The 19,672-nt window shown below is 42.9% G+C and overlaps 1 protein-coding gene across 1 annotated transcript in view; it reads left to right on the top strand.

Annotated features, from left to right (window-relative positions):
- Positions 1-19,672, top strand: part of b4galnt4a (beta-1,4-N-acetyl-galactosaminyl transferase 4a) — a 129,543-nt gene that overhangs the window by 100,586 nt on the left and 9,285 nt on the right. Inside the window, exons 8-9 of the mRNA XM_069528359.1 lie at positions 8,345-8,423; positions 18,333-18,399. Coding sequence (XP_069384460.1) covers positions 8,345-8,423; positions 18,333-18,399 — 146 coding nt within the window. The remainder of the gene's footprint in view (positions 1-8,344; positions 8,424-18,332; positions 18,400-19,672) is intronic.

Below are 19,672 nucleotides of genomic sequence, written 5' to 3'. Positions count from 1 at the left end.
AAAACCATGTGTCGGTTTAAAAGTGTCCGTCTTAACTTTTTGTCTGCGCCTCCTCTCATACCTGTGAAGTGATCGTTTGTCTGTGTGCTGTCACAGCAGCTTGATAAGTGACAGTGAGATAGTCAGAGGAGGAACCCAGATAACCCTGTCAACACTATCTCCACTCTCTGACACAGCTACCAGAGCCCCCGGCGTTGGAGACAACACCGGGGAGATTGACATTTGTTGAAATTCTACAAACCGAACGGCGCGTGTTGCATCCTGCGCTAGTCTGAGGTCTGACAACGCGTCTGACGTCGAGTATTTCGAGTCTTTTGAACTGCTCAGGCTGGGAAGTGACTGACAGTCGGATGAAGATTAGAGGAAATGTTGTTGGAGAGATATCGGGCACTAATGAGCACTGGCGGATTCTCATCAGCATGGCGAGGGTGAGGTTCAAGAAAAAAAATTGGCATCAAGGTTGAAGCGGAAGTCAATTAAACGACGCCTGCGTTTCTTCAGTTTTAGCATTAACCTGCATGCACCTTCTCTGGAGGAGTTTCCAAACACGAGGGTAACCTTCTGGTATATCGGCTAAAATTGAAAATGGCTGCTGCGTGAGGAGGAGGGCACTGATGTGTGTTCTTGCTGTTTATGCCTTCTTACTTTTTAAGTTGTCTTTTTTCCTCCTCTATTTACTTCAAACCACTAGTTTTCACATGACTTAACAGAAAACCTCCAGATGCCAATAATAGTTGGTATAGGGGAGATTTGACGGAGCCTCTCCCAGCAACAATGAGGGAAACCTGGTGAAGAATGACCGGTTATCTCACAGAGATCTCCGTGTATCTTTAATTGAATCACTTAAGCACCGCGTGGAGGCTCGAACATTTCCAGAGAGCACTTGCACCCGTGACATCACAGGAACACCGATGGAGCACGGGCACGAGCTGAATGTTGCACCTGCACTGACTCATCATATTTACACCATGTGTTCATGTACATGTGCGTGTGAGTCCGTGTCTCTGTGTGTGTCTAATCGTGTTCGACTTTAAATACCAACCTTAATGCTAATCTCTCCTCACTCAAGGTAATGGGCTGATGCGCTGCAGCAGCTGAGTGAGAACGAAGCTTTTCACAGGGAGGTTGCAATGACTTCTCTGTCCCACTTTCTTCCCTTCGGGCCTTTACTCCGCCATCTGTTTTTATGAGTGATGACAGCCCGCTGAGACTCAAATCTTTGTTTGTGTGTGTGTGGAAGAGTTCATGCATGTGTGTGTGGGGGCTTATATTTAATCAGGGTGTCTTTGGGGTGTTGATGCACATTTCTTCAGCTGTCAAACTCTGTGGTAGTGGATACTTGACTGGCAGTAATGCATTAGTATTACTGCCGAAACTGTAACACCGGGCTGCTTCTGGCCAAATGTGATTGGAGACAGTAATGATGACGGAGGGTCAGCTCAGTTTGAGGAAAACACAGAAATTTCAGTCTGAGCATCTGCAGATATGTGAGCTGGTTGGTAAGTGACTTGGTCATGATCCAGGATGTAGACGCGTCCTGGAAACATAAACAGGCTCACTTGTTATACACAAACTTTCATGGTTCAAAGATTCAAACAACTCAAATGAGTTAATCATTGTGAAAATTATTATTTATCATCCAAGATATGATGTGTCACAGTTCCTCACTACAAAGTCTAAAAACAACCTTTGTCGAATATGTTAAGTATTTGAGAAATAAGAGAAATCCCTGCTTTTATTCAAGGTGATGGAACATTTAATTTTGGTTTACCTTTAATTGTGTCAGTTTAACCAGTAGTAATATAACTTCTGGAGCAAACGACGAAGGAAAAACACAGTTAGCCAGTTAGCTAGTTAGCCTGTCGTCTGTTTTTTCCTTCTACTGTGTATATTGGTCGCTCATAATTTATTTATGTTTGCTGCAAGACATGAATAAAACTTTAGTACATTACCTCCTCCGTGAACCTGAGTTGTGCCTGAGTCACATCGGGTGGATTTTCATCGGGAATGGTGGTGAGAACAACGTATCCCATGATCCCACTCTGCTTCATCAGCAAACTTGTGTTATTGTTCTGGATGAGAAATCCTTAGTGGCTGGAGATATTATACATTTATAGACCAAAACCAAATATCCTTAAAGTATGTTCCACCTGCAGTAGTTCTCCATACGTCAAATGGTCCAACAGCTAAAATCCCCAAACACTCCTGACATTAGAGTTTGTTGATTTATGCAATATTGATCAAGACCATTGATTAATACTGAAAAAGTTTTTTAAAAAACTGTCCATTATATTATATTATAACTTTTCTTTCTATGTATTTGGTGATTCAGTAAGAGTTTGCAGCACCAGGGTTTTATATGTTGAATTTGCTCAAAATAAAATGCAGTTCCCATGGGAACCTTCCAGCTTCTGCAAAGTTGTGTCTCATTGATGTTTTCCAACAAGATTTTGACAATGGAATTCTAAGAGTCATAAAATATATCAGGATTTGGCAGCACAGACGATACTTGTTGGATGAGTCCATGGTTTGGTTTCTTCTCTCAGAATTTGTTGGCACAGAAAAAAAAAAGTACAGACTATGGTCAGGGTTATTCTTCATAGTTTTATTTTTTTGGCTAATTAGTTGGGATGGATGGATGGATAGATGGATGGATGGATAGATGGATGGATAGATAGATAGATAGATAGATAGATAGATAGATAGATAGATAGATAGATGGACTTTTTTGATCCCAAATGGGGAAATTATTGTGTTACAGCAGCTTGTCAGGGGCATTGCACATCGAGTGATGTAGCAATAAAACAGAAATGAAGAATTAAACATTTAAACTCATGGAGTATCGTTTGACCTTGAGCCAATGTGACAGTTGTATTTTTACTTTGCTCTGATGTGTGTCAGTGCAGCACAAATACACAAACCCCAGGAGAGCAAGGCATTGTAAGAGGCTATAAATAAATTTTTCCTTGACATGTCCACGCATTCAGGCCCTGCAGAGCGTTAGGAGTGATAGCACCAAAGTAAAGTGAGAAAAAGATGATGTGGATATATTGTTGTATCGCTACCTTAGATAATTACATATGAGGGGAATAGTAGACAGAGGGAGAGGAGACATTGTGAGAAGTGTTGGGGAGAGAGAGAGAGAGGGGACAGGGGAAGAGAGGGAGGATGAGCAGGGGGATAAAGGAGAGGGGTGGGAGATGGGAGCAGAGGGGGAGATGGAAGAAAGAGGATTTATTGAGGCTGCAGGGAAGAGCAGCGTGATAGCTCTCTGATGGATTAGTGGAACGCATGAGAAGTGGAGTGAAGAGGGGAGAAAGAGAGAGAGAGCGTTGGGAAGAGAGTGACGTTCGTGCATCTCCTTGGGGCAGCCCTAAACACCGCTATCATTAATGTAATTTAGACGAGAGCGCTCGCCGAACACCGTCTTTTATTCAAAGGCCACCTGTGGGTATTGGAGGAGGAAGGAGTCGGGCGAGAGAGGCTGAACGACACGGGGCAGAGTGACAAGTCAGATAGCATTAATGAGAAATCTAGGAGGAGGAGGAGGAGAGCAGATAGTGGAAAAGTAGAATCTGGGAATTGTTGTAGCCAGCGGGCAGAAAGGAGATGGTGAGATGAAGTTAGAATAACAGAGAGTCTCCATGCCTCTTCATTCTGCTCACTGCAAACCAGGTTAGTGACATAGACTGTGTGAGTGTGTTTGTGCAGGAGCGTGTCAAGAGATTTTGGGGGCCGCACGGCATAAGGGTCCTGGGGGCCCAACATCAATCCAAACCAAAACCCCCCCTGAAAAAAATACATGATTCCAAACCACGTCTTTCAAACTTTTCTTTTTAGTGTCAAAATAAGAAATTAAGTACAAAGTGAATACACACATCCTAACCACACATTGAAGCCATTTTCATTTGAGAAAATGGGAGGGTGCTTACCCATCTGCAACTCCCCTATGTTTGTGTGCATCTCTGTGTGTGTGTGTGTGTGTCAGCTGTCTGTCAGTCTTCAGGATGTTGTGCACCCAAGCTTTTGTATTTTTTAGACAAACCCACAGCCACACACTTCTCCTTTGTGATGCTTGTGAAAGGGTTTTGTCTCTCAGCAGTAACCAAAAAAAAAAGAAGAAGAAAAAGTCTCCATATGTTTGGTGCCAAATAAATATTTCATCCTTCAGATCCAGCAGACTCTGGGCAGCCGTGACACTGTCCCACAGTATTGTCCTGTCTGGTGTTATCCAGCCCAGTCAGCCTCCTTTGTCTGTCTCTATCTGCTCAGCCCAAAGCAGGGAAGCTGGAAACAAAGACTCCAATTAGTCAGGCAATTAGACTCCTGTTTTGTGTCCTCTACTCATCCTCCCAATCACATGCTAATAGCTATTCTCTCCTCTTCCATCTCTCATTTACCCTTCACTTGGTCTTTTATGCCCCCCCCCCCCCCCTCGTCTGGTATGGCGTTCAATACAGAATCACGTCTCAGTGATATTCATTGTAATATATTTTTCCTTTCAAGACATGGAAGGCATTTACTGTATAATTCCCTCTCTCCGTTTCTGCTGTTCATTTGCTATTTATCGCTGCTCCTTCATCTTTCTTCTCCGCCTGTCTCTTCATCTCTTTCAGCCAGAGCCTGCTTTGTCATCCATCACAGGCAGACTGATGTGACCAGACTACACACACACACGCAGACACACACAGACACACACCAAACACTACTGTCCCTCCTTCTTTGTGCTGCTTCGTTTGCCTCTGTCGTTCTCCGTCTTCCTCTCCAGAGTTTAACAGAAGACTTTTGGACACAGTAATCTCATTTCATATTCAGTTTCAAATTCCCTTCACATCTCTCTCCGTCGTCTGTCGTCCATCTGTATTCGGACAGATCATGATTAATTTCCGACTTTTACTTTCCCCCAAACAAGATCCATCTTCTTGACACCAAACTGAAAACAAAAACAAGACGCAGACACAAAGAAGCGAAGCAAAGTTTTTAAAAAGGAGAGACAAGTATCAGCCGACAGCTGCGGAATCACAGTCCCGCAGGAACCAAATGTCTCCTTATAACAGGGGAACCAAATTATAGCCTGTAGACCAAAACTGAAATTGTATTGGCATCTAAAGAGAACTTCAAATCACAAAGAGAAAAATAACAAAAGGAAATAGCTAAACAAAAGATAGAGAAGTGTGTGGATATGACTCAATGTTCTGCTCTGTCCCTCTGTTTATCCATCTCACTGTTATGATCCTTTTGTTTGCTTCAATCTCACTGTGCTGATATGCTATCTGTGGCAAGCGTGTGTGTGCGTGTGTGTGCGTGTGTGTGCGTGTGTGTGTGTGTGAGCGCGCACGTGTCTGATCTGCCATCTTATAGCAGGTAAACAGGTTTTTTATTGGCCGAGCTGTCACCGCTTCAGGCTCTTTGTGTGTCTTATGTGTGATTTATATTTCTGACAGCGACATAAAAAAAAAAAAGAGAGATCCTCAAATGTTGACAGGCAACGAAATGTTGAAGATGAGTTCACATATGTGTGATTGTTATTTATAGATTATTTATATTACGTGTCCGACGGAATGTTTGGGCCATTTGAAGAGTTTTTGACAGTAACACTTTTAATATTAATAGAAAATAAAACCCATAACATTATGAGGATATATATATATAAAAAAAAACATCAGCCTACAATTATGACTTTATTTTCATTGTATTAACACATTTCCATTGTAAGATTACAATTTTATTCAACTTTTTTATCGTAATATTACAACAGAATTTTCGTAATATATCAACTTTATTTTGAAATATACAATGTTTTGTCACTTTAAGTGGCGCTGATGCTGTATTGTTTACGTGTGTGCATGTCTGTAGTTGTGTATCGGCCTGACTCATGAAACTCTGTGGCGGCAGACTGCATCCTCTGTGCTCTGACATTAGATTATCCCCCACATGGAGTCAGATTATGGCCTGAAACAGACAGCTGACTGAATGGTCGGGAAATATACTATTATACTATTATACATTTCCTTAAACCGTCTATAGATGAAGGCTGGTAAAAGAGAAATGTTACATGTCCGTCTAACATTGAATTTGTTGGAATCGGGACAGTGGGATTCAATTGGCTCTTTTTAAAAAGCAGTCGTGTCTCATAATAATAATTTTATCTGATATTTATCCGTCATTACAGACAAAACTTCCTCCATCCTGCAGACGAGATAATTGTGATTACTCGATCTCCCCCACATATTCATTGTATTCATTAAACTTTCAGATTATCTAATCTCTTCCGATGAGACTTTCCACTGCAATTTTTTGTCTGAAATGTAATTAAAACAAGCTTTTTTATCTTCTCTCTCTCTAAGTACATCTGGGGTTTAGCGGTGGCGTTGTGTTTGAAACGTTTGGGAAAAGGCAAGCGGGTGCCAGGAGCTGAAAGTGCCACTTATGTTCGCTGAGAGCCATTTCAGCAGCTGCACAGAGATGTTCCCTATTCATGAGAGAGTGACCTTAGCACGCTGTCACTGCCCCCTGCACCTGCACGGATTTATTGGTTACAGAACGCTGGGCAGCCGGAGGATGTGGAGGTGTTTTTGCATGAGGGCAACATGTGACCACTCAGCCATTGTCCTTCCCTCTCAACTCACTAAACCACATTCTGAGCAAACACACACACACAGACACAAGTCCACGTCCCCTGGTGGCCACTTCTTCTTCTCCTGGCAAACCAGCTTACTGGTGCTTTACCGCCACTTACAGGACTAGATGTGTGGATCAACGGGATGCGGCTACAAATATAAAGTTAAAGTCACATTTTTTTTTCTCAAATAAACTTTCTGTCAAGTGTTCACTTCTCCAGTCGCTAAATTTAGATTTCGTTAGTTATTTCATGCTGTAAAAATGGGGTGAAACAGCTGAGACCGACTCTTGATTGGTCTGCAAAGAACAGAACAACGTTCACATTGACTCCTGGGACCTATACAGACTCAAAGATTCAACAGTTTTATACATGCACTTGTACCATGTAGCGGTGTGTTTGCTTGCTTGCAATGTCTTTTTTTTTTTTTTTCTATCGTATCTGCCGTTTTTTTGAGGTGAACATTTTCAATTGAAAACAAAGACTTCAAAGAGGATGAGCCTGCGTTTGCTTTGTGTTTGAGACAAACTGGAGACAGCAGAGAGACGGGGGGAAATCTCAGGAAACAGACGCAGACACAGAAAATGAACAGGAATAGAAAAAAACAGGAGTCATCACATGTCACAGTGAATCAGAGCACATAAACTTGGAGCAGAGCCACGTGACTTCAAAGTTCTCAGGAGCAAACGTTACAGTTACAAATTAACCAGGCTGCAGCAAACATAATTTACACGATCTTATTTAAAGGATTTGGATTTTGCCTTTATTGCAGATGTGTATTGTACTTGTCTACACACAGAAACGTGGTTTTATTCACTGCTACACAGTGTGTTGTGTATGGGACTGTGGCTGTGTGTGTGTTGTGAGAGTTAATGGTGTGTGGAGCAGTGCTCGGGTGTCTCTCATTCAGCAACAGATGCTGCCCTATTATCCGAGATGTGCTTTTAATAAGAATAAAGCAATTTTGCTCTCTGTCTGTGTCTGTGTGTGTGCAGTAAAACTTTAAATCAGACCTTTACTCAGTCTAACCAGGGTTTTCAGAGAAATACAGACTCTTGTATAAATGTAAAATGTTGATTTATGTGGAGCATCGATTTTCTTCCTTCCCGTCTTGAAAGTCGTGTTTTATTCAGGACCAGCGGATGATAATATCCCCGCTCTCTGACGACTCTTTTGCCATCTTGCCTCTAGCGCTGAGTTATATTTAATGCTGATTAACCTGTTTGTGTGCAACTGTCACAAGTCAAATTCTTTTTGCCGTAATCTCTTTTTAGTTTGTGGTGACTCAATATTGCTCACAGTTGTATTTCTGGTAAGTCTCCATACAGTTACTTTGTGGTATGTCATCATAACGCTGAGGTCAGGCTACACAACATCGCGGTGATGCGAAAGAGGAACGATGGCGGTGTCGTAAGTGGAGCTGTGAAACGGAGGAAAGACAACGGCCTCAGTCGCCGTGTTTTACGTTCTTGGCCCTGGAAGTCAGTCGCGAGCAGTTCCTTTCTGGAGATTTTATGAAAGTGGTAAAAGATGTCAAACGGTGATTGGCCGGAGAGCAGCATGAAGTCTGTGATGTCTCTCGGTCTCGACACAGCAAGAATTTATTACTCTATAATCGCCTAACCCGACACAGACAAACATTTCTTCTTGTCAGACCCCACTGCACCCCAGCATATGGGAAGGAGTAAAATATCTAACCATACTTGTTTCCCTGTTTCCCTGCAGCCTGATTTCATCCAGACGATACTACTTTGAGATTCTCCACAAGCAGGATGACAAGGGCTCGGATCACGTGGAGGTTGGGGTAAGCTGACCCATCGAAAAAAGGGGGCATTCACCTGCACCCTGTGTTAAACAGTACACGGCGGTGACTGGAAGGTTTCCATGGACCTGTTTCTCCACAGCTGCAGAAAATATCATCCTTTCTGTCACCCTGACTGTCTCTATACCTGCAGATCAACTCATTTAAAATCTCAGTTTTTCTTCTATTCCCATTCCATTCCTCCATATGTCATTACTCCCCTCCTCATTCTCTCTCTTCGTATCTCCTGCACTTCTTCTTAGACTTTATATTTTCTCTGCCGCACACTCCGCTGAACCAATTTCTCTCCCAGCAGTGGTGCTCGGCACCTCAGGCAAAGGCTCAGAGATGAGTGAGGCTTAATTGTCGAGATGAAGTTTCAAGCGAGAGCCCACACGCCTCGTGTATAGCCTGTACTTTGAGTGGGAGGGCGAGATGAGGAGAAAGAGATCACTGGTGTGTGTATGGAATGAATCTGTTAACAAGCCCCAGGTTATCGACATCATGGTGACGATCATCAGCAGCAGAGCAGCAGTTCTGCAGGAGTTTCTCTTCCTTCACACAACTTTGGTGTCATTTTTGAAGCCTCATATCTTTCTCATTCTGTCTTTATCGCCTGAAAACCGAGTGCCTGATTCCCTCCATCTATATTTCTGTGCTGCTATAACTTTTTCAAGCTGCTTTCAGACATGCTCTGATCTCTGGATAATCTCCTGACATTCTGTGTGTGAGGACACAAATGGCCGAGTTTTTTTTTTTTCTATTGTTTCTCATACAAGCGTCCTCGTAAAAAGTCCAGATACTGTGAAGTGAGCCCATGTTAGAATACAGCAGGAGATTCTAGTTTCTAACACGCCACAGGCACAAAACGGAGAAAAACAAATAGAAAACAAACATCTCAGGATGAAACAGAGGAGCCATACACGTCTCCAACAAAGACATCACGTTAGAAAGATGAGATTCGAGAACTTTTGGCGATGAGGGCAGACGCCTGTGTTGATGTGCTGTAGACAAAAACATGTGCTAGCCATACATCATGTCCTCCCTCTGCATGAGGTCCCACCCTTCACCTCCGCTCCGAAGATTTACCTGCTGTTGTGAACGCATCTGACCAGAGAATCCTATGCTGCGTTCTTCATATGTGAAGGGCAAACTCGTGTGGACATTCCCTGAAGTTCATGTCTGATTCCTCCTACTGGTAATGTTATATTTGTGTTGCCGTCTTTCACCATGTTTCCACGAGCCACTCATCACTTCACCACTCCTTAATCAGGGGTAGATTTTCCAGCCTTTGCTGAAACCCTCCGTTCTGTTTGTCTGGTCTCTGACTTCTGGACGCCAGGTGTTATGACACCGAGGGTTTGACAGGATGTGGGAGCACCACACTGAACTCGATTGCTCTGTAGATGTAGGCGGAGGTCTCTCAGTGTTTGTTTGTGTGAGACATGCAGACGCAGCTCCTCGACATGCCACAGTCTACTTTAATGCTGTTAAATTGGCACGATCAGGTGGAAACAACCCGTGGCAGTGTTTTCTCTAAAGTTTCACACAGACGGTATGAAATGTCCTGTTAGTGGCAGGTCCCCCAAGTACTGTAGAGTTGCTGTGTTGCGGGTCGTTGACGTGGGTGTGTTATGAATATTCTGCTGATGATGTGCAAGTGTGACTAATAAATTATCGCCTGTGACACATCCCAGTGGTAAACAAATACCTCCCTCTTTATTCGGAGATACTGCATAGGACAAACACACTGAGTTGGTGAGATATGATGCAATAAAAGCAGAGAGGACGCACCGTTGTTGTGTCCTCGCTGTTGTCCTCTTGTTGTGTTGTTGTCCTTGTTGTACTAATGACTCCTGCACCAAGTGACCTGTTTGTTAACAGTTGCCTTTTTGCAAATACAGCAGATGCGGTGCAACATTAGCATTCATGCAGGGCTGGTAGTGCACAGAGGGTTTATCAGAGCTTTTTTTTTTAACCAAAAAAGTCATCAATCGCAGCCAATACTCACAAATCACAATTTGCCTCATATTGATAGTGGCAAAGTGAACCAAAAGAATGGCACTGGATAGACAGACCTCTGCCCAACAGTCCCCTTATGAAACCACATTTAAATTCACTAGATCTGGATTTTTATTTGGATCTGCACGCACACTCATAAATATCAGTCGATTAAACATGTCTGATCCATGAATTACTCTCTGAGAAATAAAAATAAGCTCTATCCCACAATGTTGAAGAAAGGGAGAACATTTTCCTGGCTTTGCACCACAATTAAACAGGCTCTTTCCCAAACCATACCGCTTCCTTCCACCAAATTTTATGGTAATCCGTTCGGCAGTTTTTGCTTAATCCTGCTGACTAAGAGACAAAAACAGACAAAAGCAAACAAAAACATAACCTCCTTGGCAGAAATTAGATCAGAACAATGAGCTGCAAGACAATAAAACACTTTTTCACATGTGGATTTAAAAAAAGACTAAATCAGCTTTGTCAGATATATTATTAAAAACCATCTCTCTGGATCGTTTTCAATCCTCTCGCTGTCACCTTTATGGACAGATTTAGTTCTGTATATTTAAGGAAATGCCAAACCCCCTCTTTAGATTAAAAATAGATGCGGCATCCTTTGGATAAATTGTTGTATGAATGTGCGTTCTTTGTAGACCAACGAGGGCTGAACTGAAATGAGACTTACCATTGCATCGTCAGCTACGAACTTCCCATTGGCAGGTTAGCTTTGCCACTGGCGCGTGATAGTGTCTGGGATAGGTAGGCTTGAAAGGATCCGCTATAGTTGAGTACTTAATTGCTTGAGAATAAAAGGACGCATTTGTTGAGGAGCCTTTGAAATTGGACAGCCTAGTCACACCGTTGAATTGGGACACAGCCAAAAAAGCGTGCAGCACACCAGATATGGAAAAACAAATAGAAGTAAAGGGAGAAAATGCTAAAAAAAATTAAAATCACACATAATAAACTCACATATGTATGCGAGTAAGATTTATGGCCGTCAGAATTAGCTCCTGGCTTCATCTAAACATAAAGGTCGATTCACACGGCCGCCATAAAGGAAGCAAGGAGAGAAAGTAAGGAATATATGCAGCTGAGGGTTTTTATATGAAGACCTTTTATTCTCTCTACCTCGAGCTCGTTTCGTCTCAGTCTTCTCATTCAAGTCACCAACTCGGCCACAGACTTCATCAGTCATCCAGAAAACTATCCATGTGATTATTTGCACCAGGAAATCAAGGTCATGTGGAAAAATCTTCTCTCTCTCTTTCCCTCTCTTGTCTACCGCCCTCAGGCAACCATCCATGAGGCCATTAAAGTGGGTTTGCACTTGTCGAAAACAATTCTGTGAAGTGTATAAAAGTAAGGCAGCAAATCAAGAACCTGCGCGGGAACGTATGCGTGTGTGCGCAGAACGCTACCTCAGTAAAGACCCCTGCATATGATTTAACAGTGGAATACATTTCACACCTTGACAACAATTGCAGATTAACCATGACCGGCCCACAACAGCATAAGCCCAGGGCTCACATAAATCCCAGAAACCCAGGCACTCATTTGTTGAGGACAAGATAGCTAGGATTCACCGCTCTTTCTTCCATGTTCTGTGGCAGGCACTGATTGCAGTGACGGTCAAAGGTAGAGCTGGTCCTTTGGGAATATATTTGTTTAGCAGCGCTTGTTCGAAGGAAACCAGAGGGCGTCCATGTCAGCAGTCTGGAAGTTACCTTCTGGCAAGAAAATAAGAAAGAGAGGATCCTTGTTCTCACTGCGTTGGCTTTTCTGTTCCATTGTTCGGAGGAATTAGGGAGAATGGCTGCCGGAAGGCGGAACGTAAACAGCATTAGCGGCAGGAAGAGTCAGGTTCAGAATACACCGTGTCTGCCCTGCAGGGATGGAAACAACTGCAGTTGTATGTGTGAACAGCCAGTGAATGAGGAGATTGTGGAGTTGTAAGTGAACCACTACAGTCTTCGCCCAATACCTCAGTGTTTTCCCTCGGTTAACTTCAAATAAAGTCTCTGCAGAGCGATTGGCCCGTTTCTCAAAATGGATGACATGGGACGAAAGCAGATTTAAGCGAGCGGTGGTTTCAAGAAGTTTCTCACACGCCATCTGGAACTTTGTCGGTGAGAGACGGGACCTTTCCGCTGCCCTAATGGAAAACGTCTCTCGCTGCAGCCATGTGTCAGAATTAAAGGAAAGTGTCGGCCATTAAACGGCGTGATTGAAAGGAAGAGAAGGGGGCGAGAGAAAGACGTGAAGAAAGTCACGCCTTAATTAGTAAAGGCGAGTTTATGGAGAGGCAGGGGTGTGGGGATTTTTGAATGCTGGATTTTAATGGGCCCTGCTTTATCACTCCTGCCAGACCTGAGTCTCAAGCTGCCCGCCAATTAATGCACACACCCGCGTGCGCTCACCCGCCCGTGCAGCCACGACACCCCCGCAGACTCGTGGGTGTATTCAAATGGGCTCGATTTTACACACAGGCCTCTCAACATCTGCCCGGCGCCTTCCCTCCTCAGTATAAATCAGGAGTGGTCTGTGCGACCTGGAGCCAGCTGTTAAAGTATATTGTGTGTGTCTTTATACGGTGGAAATAAATTCGATTTTTCTCACCACTTCAACACCTTTTAGGGGTGGACTCTAGTTCAGCAACACTCAAACATATGGAGTGTTTTTTTTTTTCTCCTCGCCTCCAACATTTACTTTTGCTTGTACTGCACTAGTTTTTGTCTCTTTTGCTCTTCATCATTACTTTCTACTCGTGTTCTTTTCTTCTCCCATAAAATACTTTTGTTTTCATTTTTAAATTATGTTGCAGGATGCCAGGTTTTCCTCACCCTCCACACCTGGTCCATTCTTCCTCCCGTGCAGGCCACGCGTTGACCATATCAGTGATTTCTTCATGACATTAATTTTGCCACTCTATTTTTAACCTTCATTCCGAGTGTGTGGAGAAACGAAGGAACACCAGCAATAACCTGCACCTCACTGACAATAGCTCTTTAATGTCACGGTATTGTTTTAATGCCACGTCTTCTCATCCTCTAGAGGGCAATATCACTGCAGGTCAATACTGTCATAACCGTCATGATTGCCACGTTATCTCCCAGGCTGTCCCTCTTTGTGCACATAAATTCTCATTGAGAATTATTCTTGTTGTGTTTTTCGTGTTATTCTCATGTTGAAAACCTGCTGCTTGCACATCTTGACTTCCTGGGAATTGGATTTGTAGAGCTCATTTGTAGCTTTTTGTATTTCACGTCAACTTGTCTTCATGTGATTAGACACCTGTCAAACCATTTAATCTAAAAAAGGAAGCAACACAGTTCTCCGACACAAACACTCATTACGTTCTTGTCGTGTCATCAGCTTGTTATCTATGGAAATGTATAATATTTGGAAATTGTGACTTAAAGGTCCAGTGTTTAAGATTTAGGTGAAAGGGAATTATTGGCAGAAATTTAATGTAGAATAAACCTCATGATGTTTTCAATAGTTCGTTTCATTTACATTGTATGAATTGTAGTTTTCGTTACCTCAGAAAAGGCCCTTTATATTTAAATACTTTATATGTACATCGAGGGGACCCTCTCTACGGAGGCTGCTATGTTTTTTACATTAGTCCAGACTGGACAAACTAAACACGTTTTGAGTTTTTATGACAATTAAAGTCTACCACAGGTTGTTTTTCATGTTTGGAAGGAGAGGGTGAGGTTCGGCTGCAACATGACACTTCAACACTCGATATCACAAAATCTACACACTGTACCTTTAAGTTATTCATAAACTTTTAATGATGTTGAGCATGTAGCCATTTCTCATGTTTGTCATATTTCTGTTGTTTCGCCTTCTGTTGCCTCCAGAGGTTTTTTTTTTTTTTTTTTGGATTCATTTTCCATTCAGCAAGTTTTCAAGCAACTTGGGCTTAACTTGTTACAACAGACAGGCGTATCTGGGTCATGTTACATTTGTCAGATTACATTCTGCTAATGCATTTTATCAATGCGTGTTTATTAAGCCGTGGTGTTATTAAAGGAATGTAGCTAATGTATGAATAAATGTAAGAAACATGATTTTGTCTCTATTTAATTCAGACTAGTGTTTAACGTCTTTAGCCTGCTCGTCATCATCATAATCTCTAGTCATGGGACTGCAGAGCAAACACATTGGATTTTAACAGGAGTGCTATGAGCATGGATGTTTTTTTTATCTTTGTATATTGACCCTGCGATACATTGGGACACTGTCCAGGGTGTTGGCTCCCACTCCCCCATGACCCTCAAAGGATAAGCAGGATGGATTGATTGATTAATTTGAGTCTAGTAAGAGTCAATCTCCCCTCAGAGATGCACCTGTAATTTCCACAGATATCGGACTTCTGCTTATCTAGAATTCAAACACAGGAAATCAAACCCCCTGTCTCTGCATCCAGCTCCTCATCCCCCTTTGAAAATCGTTCCTTTGTCCCCAGGGAGATCCATGATATGACGTGAAAAACAAGCCAGTGTTCATTTCATTATAATCGGGGGAATGAAGAGTGGCATTCCCCCTGTAGCATGGAAGTGTTTAGTTCTGTTTAGCTGTCAATTGAAATAAGAGAATAATCAGTCAGGAGCTGTGCGTCCTTGTTTCCGTGCTATAGTTTTTTCGGTGAGACGTTTTCTCTTTGGTTTGCTTTTTCAGCTCTTCTTCACTGTCTGCTTCCTTTTTGACTTTCATTGCATGAGGTTTCTCCAACGGTATCAGCGAAGCATCAGAACACCAGCAGTCCTCTGTGCTCTGTTGGCGAGTTAGCTGCTCTGAGCCTGTCAGAAGTCTCTCCTTGATGTGCTGCTGGCAGGCACCTGTCAGTGGGCAGCACTGCAGCGCCGCGCTACAGAATTTCTATTAGTGCCAATGTTAAAACCCACAATTCTTTTTCTGCTCCTACCAAGGCTGTCATAACTTTTCTTGCATTCCATCAGCAAATGGAACTTTTTTATTTTTCATCTCACATATTTTATTCATTTTCTAGAGATATAAAAAAATCAGGTCTTAAACACTGACCTGACTGGTCAGCTCTATCTGAAAGCGTGGCAGCACAGGTAATCTGTTAGAGTGAGCTTCATGTCTGTCAGTAGCCTCCCAAGAAGTTATCGTCTCCATCAAGCAATCTATCGGCAAGGAAGCGAACCGTCGAAGGGTATTTACCAAGATGTCAGACTCTTCCTTTAATAACTTAGAGTTAATGTAGGTAACTGTGCCTCTGTGTCAGATTACAGGATATTACATCAGATCTGTATATAGCATAGCATTAGAGCTGTTTGGCTGCCACTTTCCCAACCCAAGCGATGAGTCCAACAAATACTCAGAAGTTATTATTACGTTCTCTCATTTACTTGTCACCTGTCACTTTGTCTTTATTTGGAACCCAACTACAAGACGTAATTTCTGGCTTATTATGTCAAGTCACTGAAGTCACTGTTTCTGGCAACAGGAACACAGTGACAGGTCAGTGAGAACGCTGTCTTCAGCCTTTTATTCAAACTCAAAATGAGTGACCCTGAGTTTTATCAACTGTCCTGACAACAGTGGGAACAGTAACAACCTCCACTCTATTTGTGTCCTGTGATTGTTTTGTACCTCGGTTGTGAAATGGTTGTCACACTTCTGAACTGTTGCACCCACAGAGATGGATCACGTTGTGTGTTCGAGACGGATCAGGCTGCAATTTTCTCAGTCAAGTGGCAGATGTGCTCTTTTTGCAGAGAAAGTTCTGATGTCCACTTTACAGGTTTGTGCTTGAAGCCTGGTTTGTTTGCGTGACGATGAGAAAGGTAGAGAAAACAGAACGGTCTCAGTTCTCTGCAGAATAAACCAACGATGGCAGCCGGGCAGCTTTTGTCCAGTTAAAACAGATTCAATGAAACGTCTTCCCTCTTCTCTCTTCCCACTGCATCCGTGATTTATCGAGTGACATGTCGGAAGGTTGTGAGCAGCTTAAAGTAAATATGGTGAAAAGACAAACAGTCAGGACAGGACCGTGAAACCACTCAGTGTTTACTTTGTGTTAATCTCATTCGGCCTCAAATCTGGATTGATTTTTACATAAAGTGGAAAAGGTCAGATAGTTTCTATTATGTCATTACCTGTTACGTGTCACACTAACAAAACTACTTGTATCCCATAGTGCTCCAGGGCTTTGGAGCCACTGATTGAATTGTAAGGAAACAAACATACGAGCGGTCAGCTCTCTCAAAAGCAATCAACCCCCGATCGTCAAGGGATAAAACATAACCTGCGCCCGGTGGAACCGGAGATAAACTACCTGTGTGTGCGTGTTGTGTATGTCTAGGTTTGTTAGATAACATGCCATGTGTTGTTCCAGTGGGCATCAAACTCTGTATTATGAGCCGGAGTAACACTTTTGGTCAGCTGATTGAAAACTATATGAAACCCTCATGTCACTGGGTGGTCCAGGCATGATGGAACATGACAAAACAAATCTGCCGGCTGCCCGCTGCCATTTCGCTCTGCGATTGGTACTTTCTATTATTTCCACTTAGATATTGATTTTCTTTCCTCTCTGTTGAACTTGTGGGGCCAGTGAGCAGGCCCCTGCTTCTTCCTGCAACTCCTGTCAACACTATTTCACACAAGACACACAACAAATGCTGTGTGCACGTTTATGTGTAGGGTGTTCACACGCAAACACACAGTTGGATCAATGGCTCCCTTGAAGGAATTAATCAGCGAATCTATGTGTGTCAGATGATGAAGACTCCAAATTCCCACTAAGCTGTAAATTAGGCTGCACAGGTGCATGTGGAGTATTTCCCTTCCCTTTCCCTTCTTGCCACAGATCTAAAGTCAAACTGTCACCAACCATCAATTGAAATCCAACAAAACCATTCTTCTCTTGCATTTTATACAATATACTTTTTCACTGTGGTAAAAAGTTTCATCTCAAACGTGGCCTCGACTTTTTTGTCCTTCCTGGAGTCAGGCCCGTGACAGGCGTCTGACTCGACCTCGAGGACAGTCATCCTGACATAACGACACCATGTTGAAGCGTTAGGTGTCGTGCTGAGCCGCTCCCCGCTGCTGCTGCTCAGCGTGACCTCTCCCAGTGCCCTTGTTTGTTTTGTATATCCGCTCTTGTATATTTCTGTAGCAGTGTGTCAGAATGGATGTGAAGGAGAAGAACAGAATAGATACAATAGCGTAACAAAAGCTACATTCTGGCTCATACTTATCTGCAACTGGTGTGTGTATTAGTGCAGCACCAATGACAAAATGTGGATCGCAACTAAATCTAAAAGAGCAACGAGAATGTGTGAATGAACGTGTTTGCCTTACATCCTCATGTGGAGGCATTTGCATGAGCCCGAGGAGGGTGTTTATATTTGTATTCCCGACCTGAGGGTTGGAAAATGACCTGTCTCCTGTGATTATATCCCGGGTAACCAGAAGTGACGGGGTAATTGTGAAATCTATTTAAAAGAATTGTAGCATGTCTCTCCCTCTCTTTCTCACTCTTTCTCTGTATTTCTCCCTCCATGTTTCGCTCTGTTTATTTTTTTGCACCTACTCGTCAGCATCTTATTCCTCCGGCTTTGTTTTCACTCCATCCACGGTCTCTAGATTTCTTTTTGCCGCATTTCCCCGTTCCTTCCTCTGCTCATGTTTTTTCACTACCTGTTTTCTGTTTTGTTTTTTTCCCTGTTTGCTCTTCTGTCTCTGGTTAAGTGTGTTTATACAAAAACCCAGCGTCCGATCGATGTTGCGATGCTGCCGAGATCAATAACACAGTGTCACAGTTGAACCTGCAAACAGCGATGACAATTTCTGCTTTCCACTCGTTTGCGTGTAGTTTTCTCTTCTCACTCATTCCCCCTTTTCTCTCCCCCACAGTGGCGTCCATTCCTCCCTGGTCTGAAATATGAAGTGATAGACTCGGCCTACATTTCCCTGTACACAGGTAAGAGTTGATCTGCTCAGTTCTGTTCTTAGAAAAATATAATACATCGCATCAGAAATATAAAAATTGACTTTTAAGCGTCCTGGTGTTTGTGACTAAGAGACACATGAGACTCTTAATGATAGAAGAATAAACTCTCTTTGTGCTTGGCAAATAGAAAGAGGAAATTATGCTATTCTTTAACCAACATCATTAATCTAGACTGGAATCGATCAGCAGTTAAATGTCACGGAAACTGTTTTTATGAAGAAACAAGTTCTGCTCTGCTCTTATCAAACTCACATTTATAGTCTTGGCATGAAATATCTCCTCTACACGAGGCCAAAGACACGATACAGAACCTAATAGTTGCTCTATTTGTGTCATTCAAAGCAGAGATGAGAGCTCCAGCTCCTGAGTGGATGTCTAACCTCTGTTAGCTCCAAGAATAGCAGGGTGTCACAGGGATTCGGTATCGTTAACAAGGGAAAATGCCAACCGCACAGAAAATGATGTGTGGAGGTGTCATCCCCGTAAAGCTACAGTGTTCTGTGGATGTGAGTCAAACGCTGCAGTTGTTTAGGACCGGCTATATGACAGAGAGGAATCTCATCCGGCCCCCCCACCCCTCCATCCCTTTTCCTCCCTGCGTGTGGCGCTCTGCCCCGCTCTGGTTCTCTCCATGTTGCCGGAAAGCGTTTCCCGTTCATCCCTGTTTGACGTGTTGGGTCCAGAGAGTCTTGTCCTCTGTCTCATTCAGCTAAATTAGGCCTTTGATTGGCTTTTCAATCGACGTCACTGTGTTTTCAGGGGCTGTTGCACTTAATGAGAGCATGTTATTTACTATAGAGTCAAAACCTCGAGCTCATCACTTCAACAACTTGATTTTTACCGAGCTGTAGCCACACGTCAAGATGGAGAGAGGTGAGGTGTTGTGGGCACAGTGTGTTAATGTGTTTAGAGCATTTAAACACCTCGACACCCTCGAACATTTGCCTGATAAAGACGAGCACAGAACAAGGATCAGGTGGGACAGGCACATACATAAGAACGTCAGGTGTGAGGCGCCTGTGAGAGACTGACGCACAGTTTGCAAGTGACAAAAGTGTGTGTGTGTGTGTGTGTGTGTGTGTGTGTGAGATGTACTCAGCTTGTAAACATGAGAAAGTAGAGCAGTAATGAAACAAAATGTTATATAATACCCCATAAAAATGATGCTGAAATAATAAAATATTATTCACTTTGTCAAAAACAAACACACACACAAACACACACACACACACACACATGCACA

The sequence above is a fragment of the Paralichthys olivaceus genome, chromosome 7 (assembly GCF_024713975.1).
Source record: "Paralichthys olivaceus isolate ysfri-2021 chromosome 7, ASM2471397v2, whole genome shotgun sequence".
NCBI lineage: Eukaryota > Metazoa > Chordata > Actinopteri > Pleuronectiformes > Paralichthyidae > Paralichthys > Paralichthys olivaceus.
Note: the sequence above shows the minus strand (reverse complement) of the source record. Positions and strands in the feature narration are given on the sequence as shown.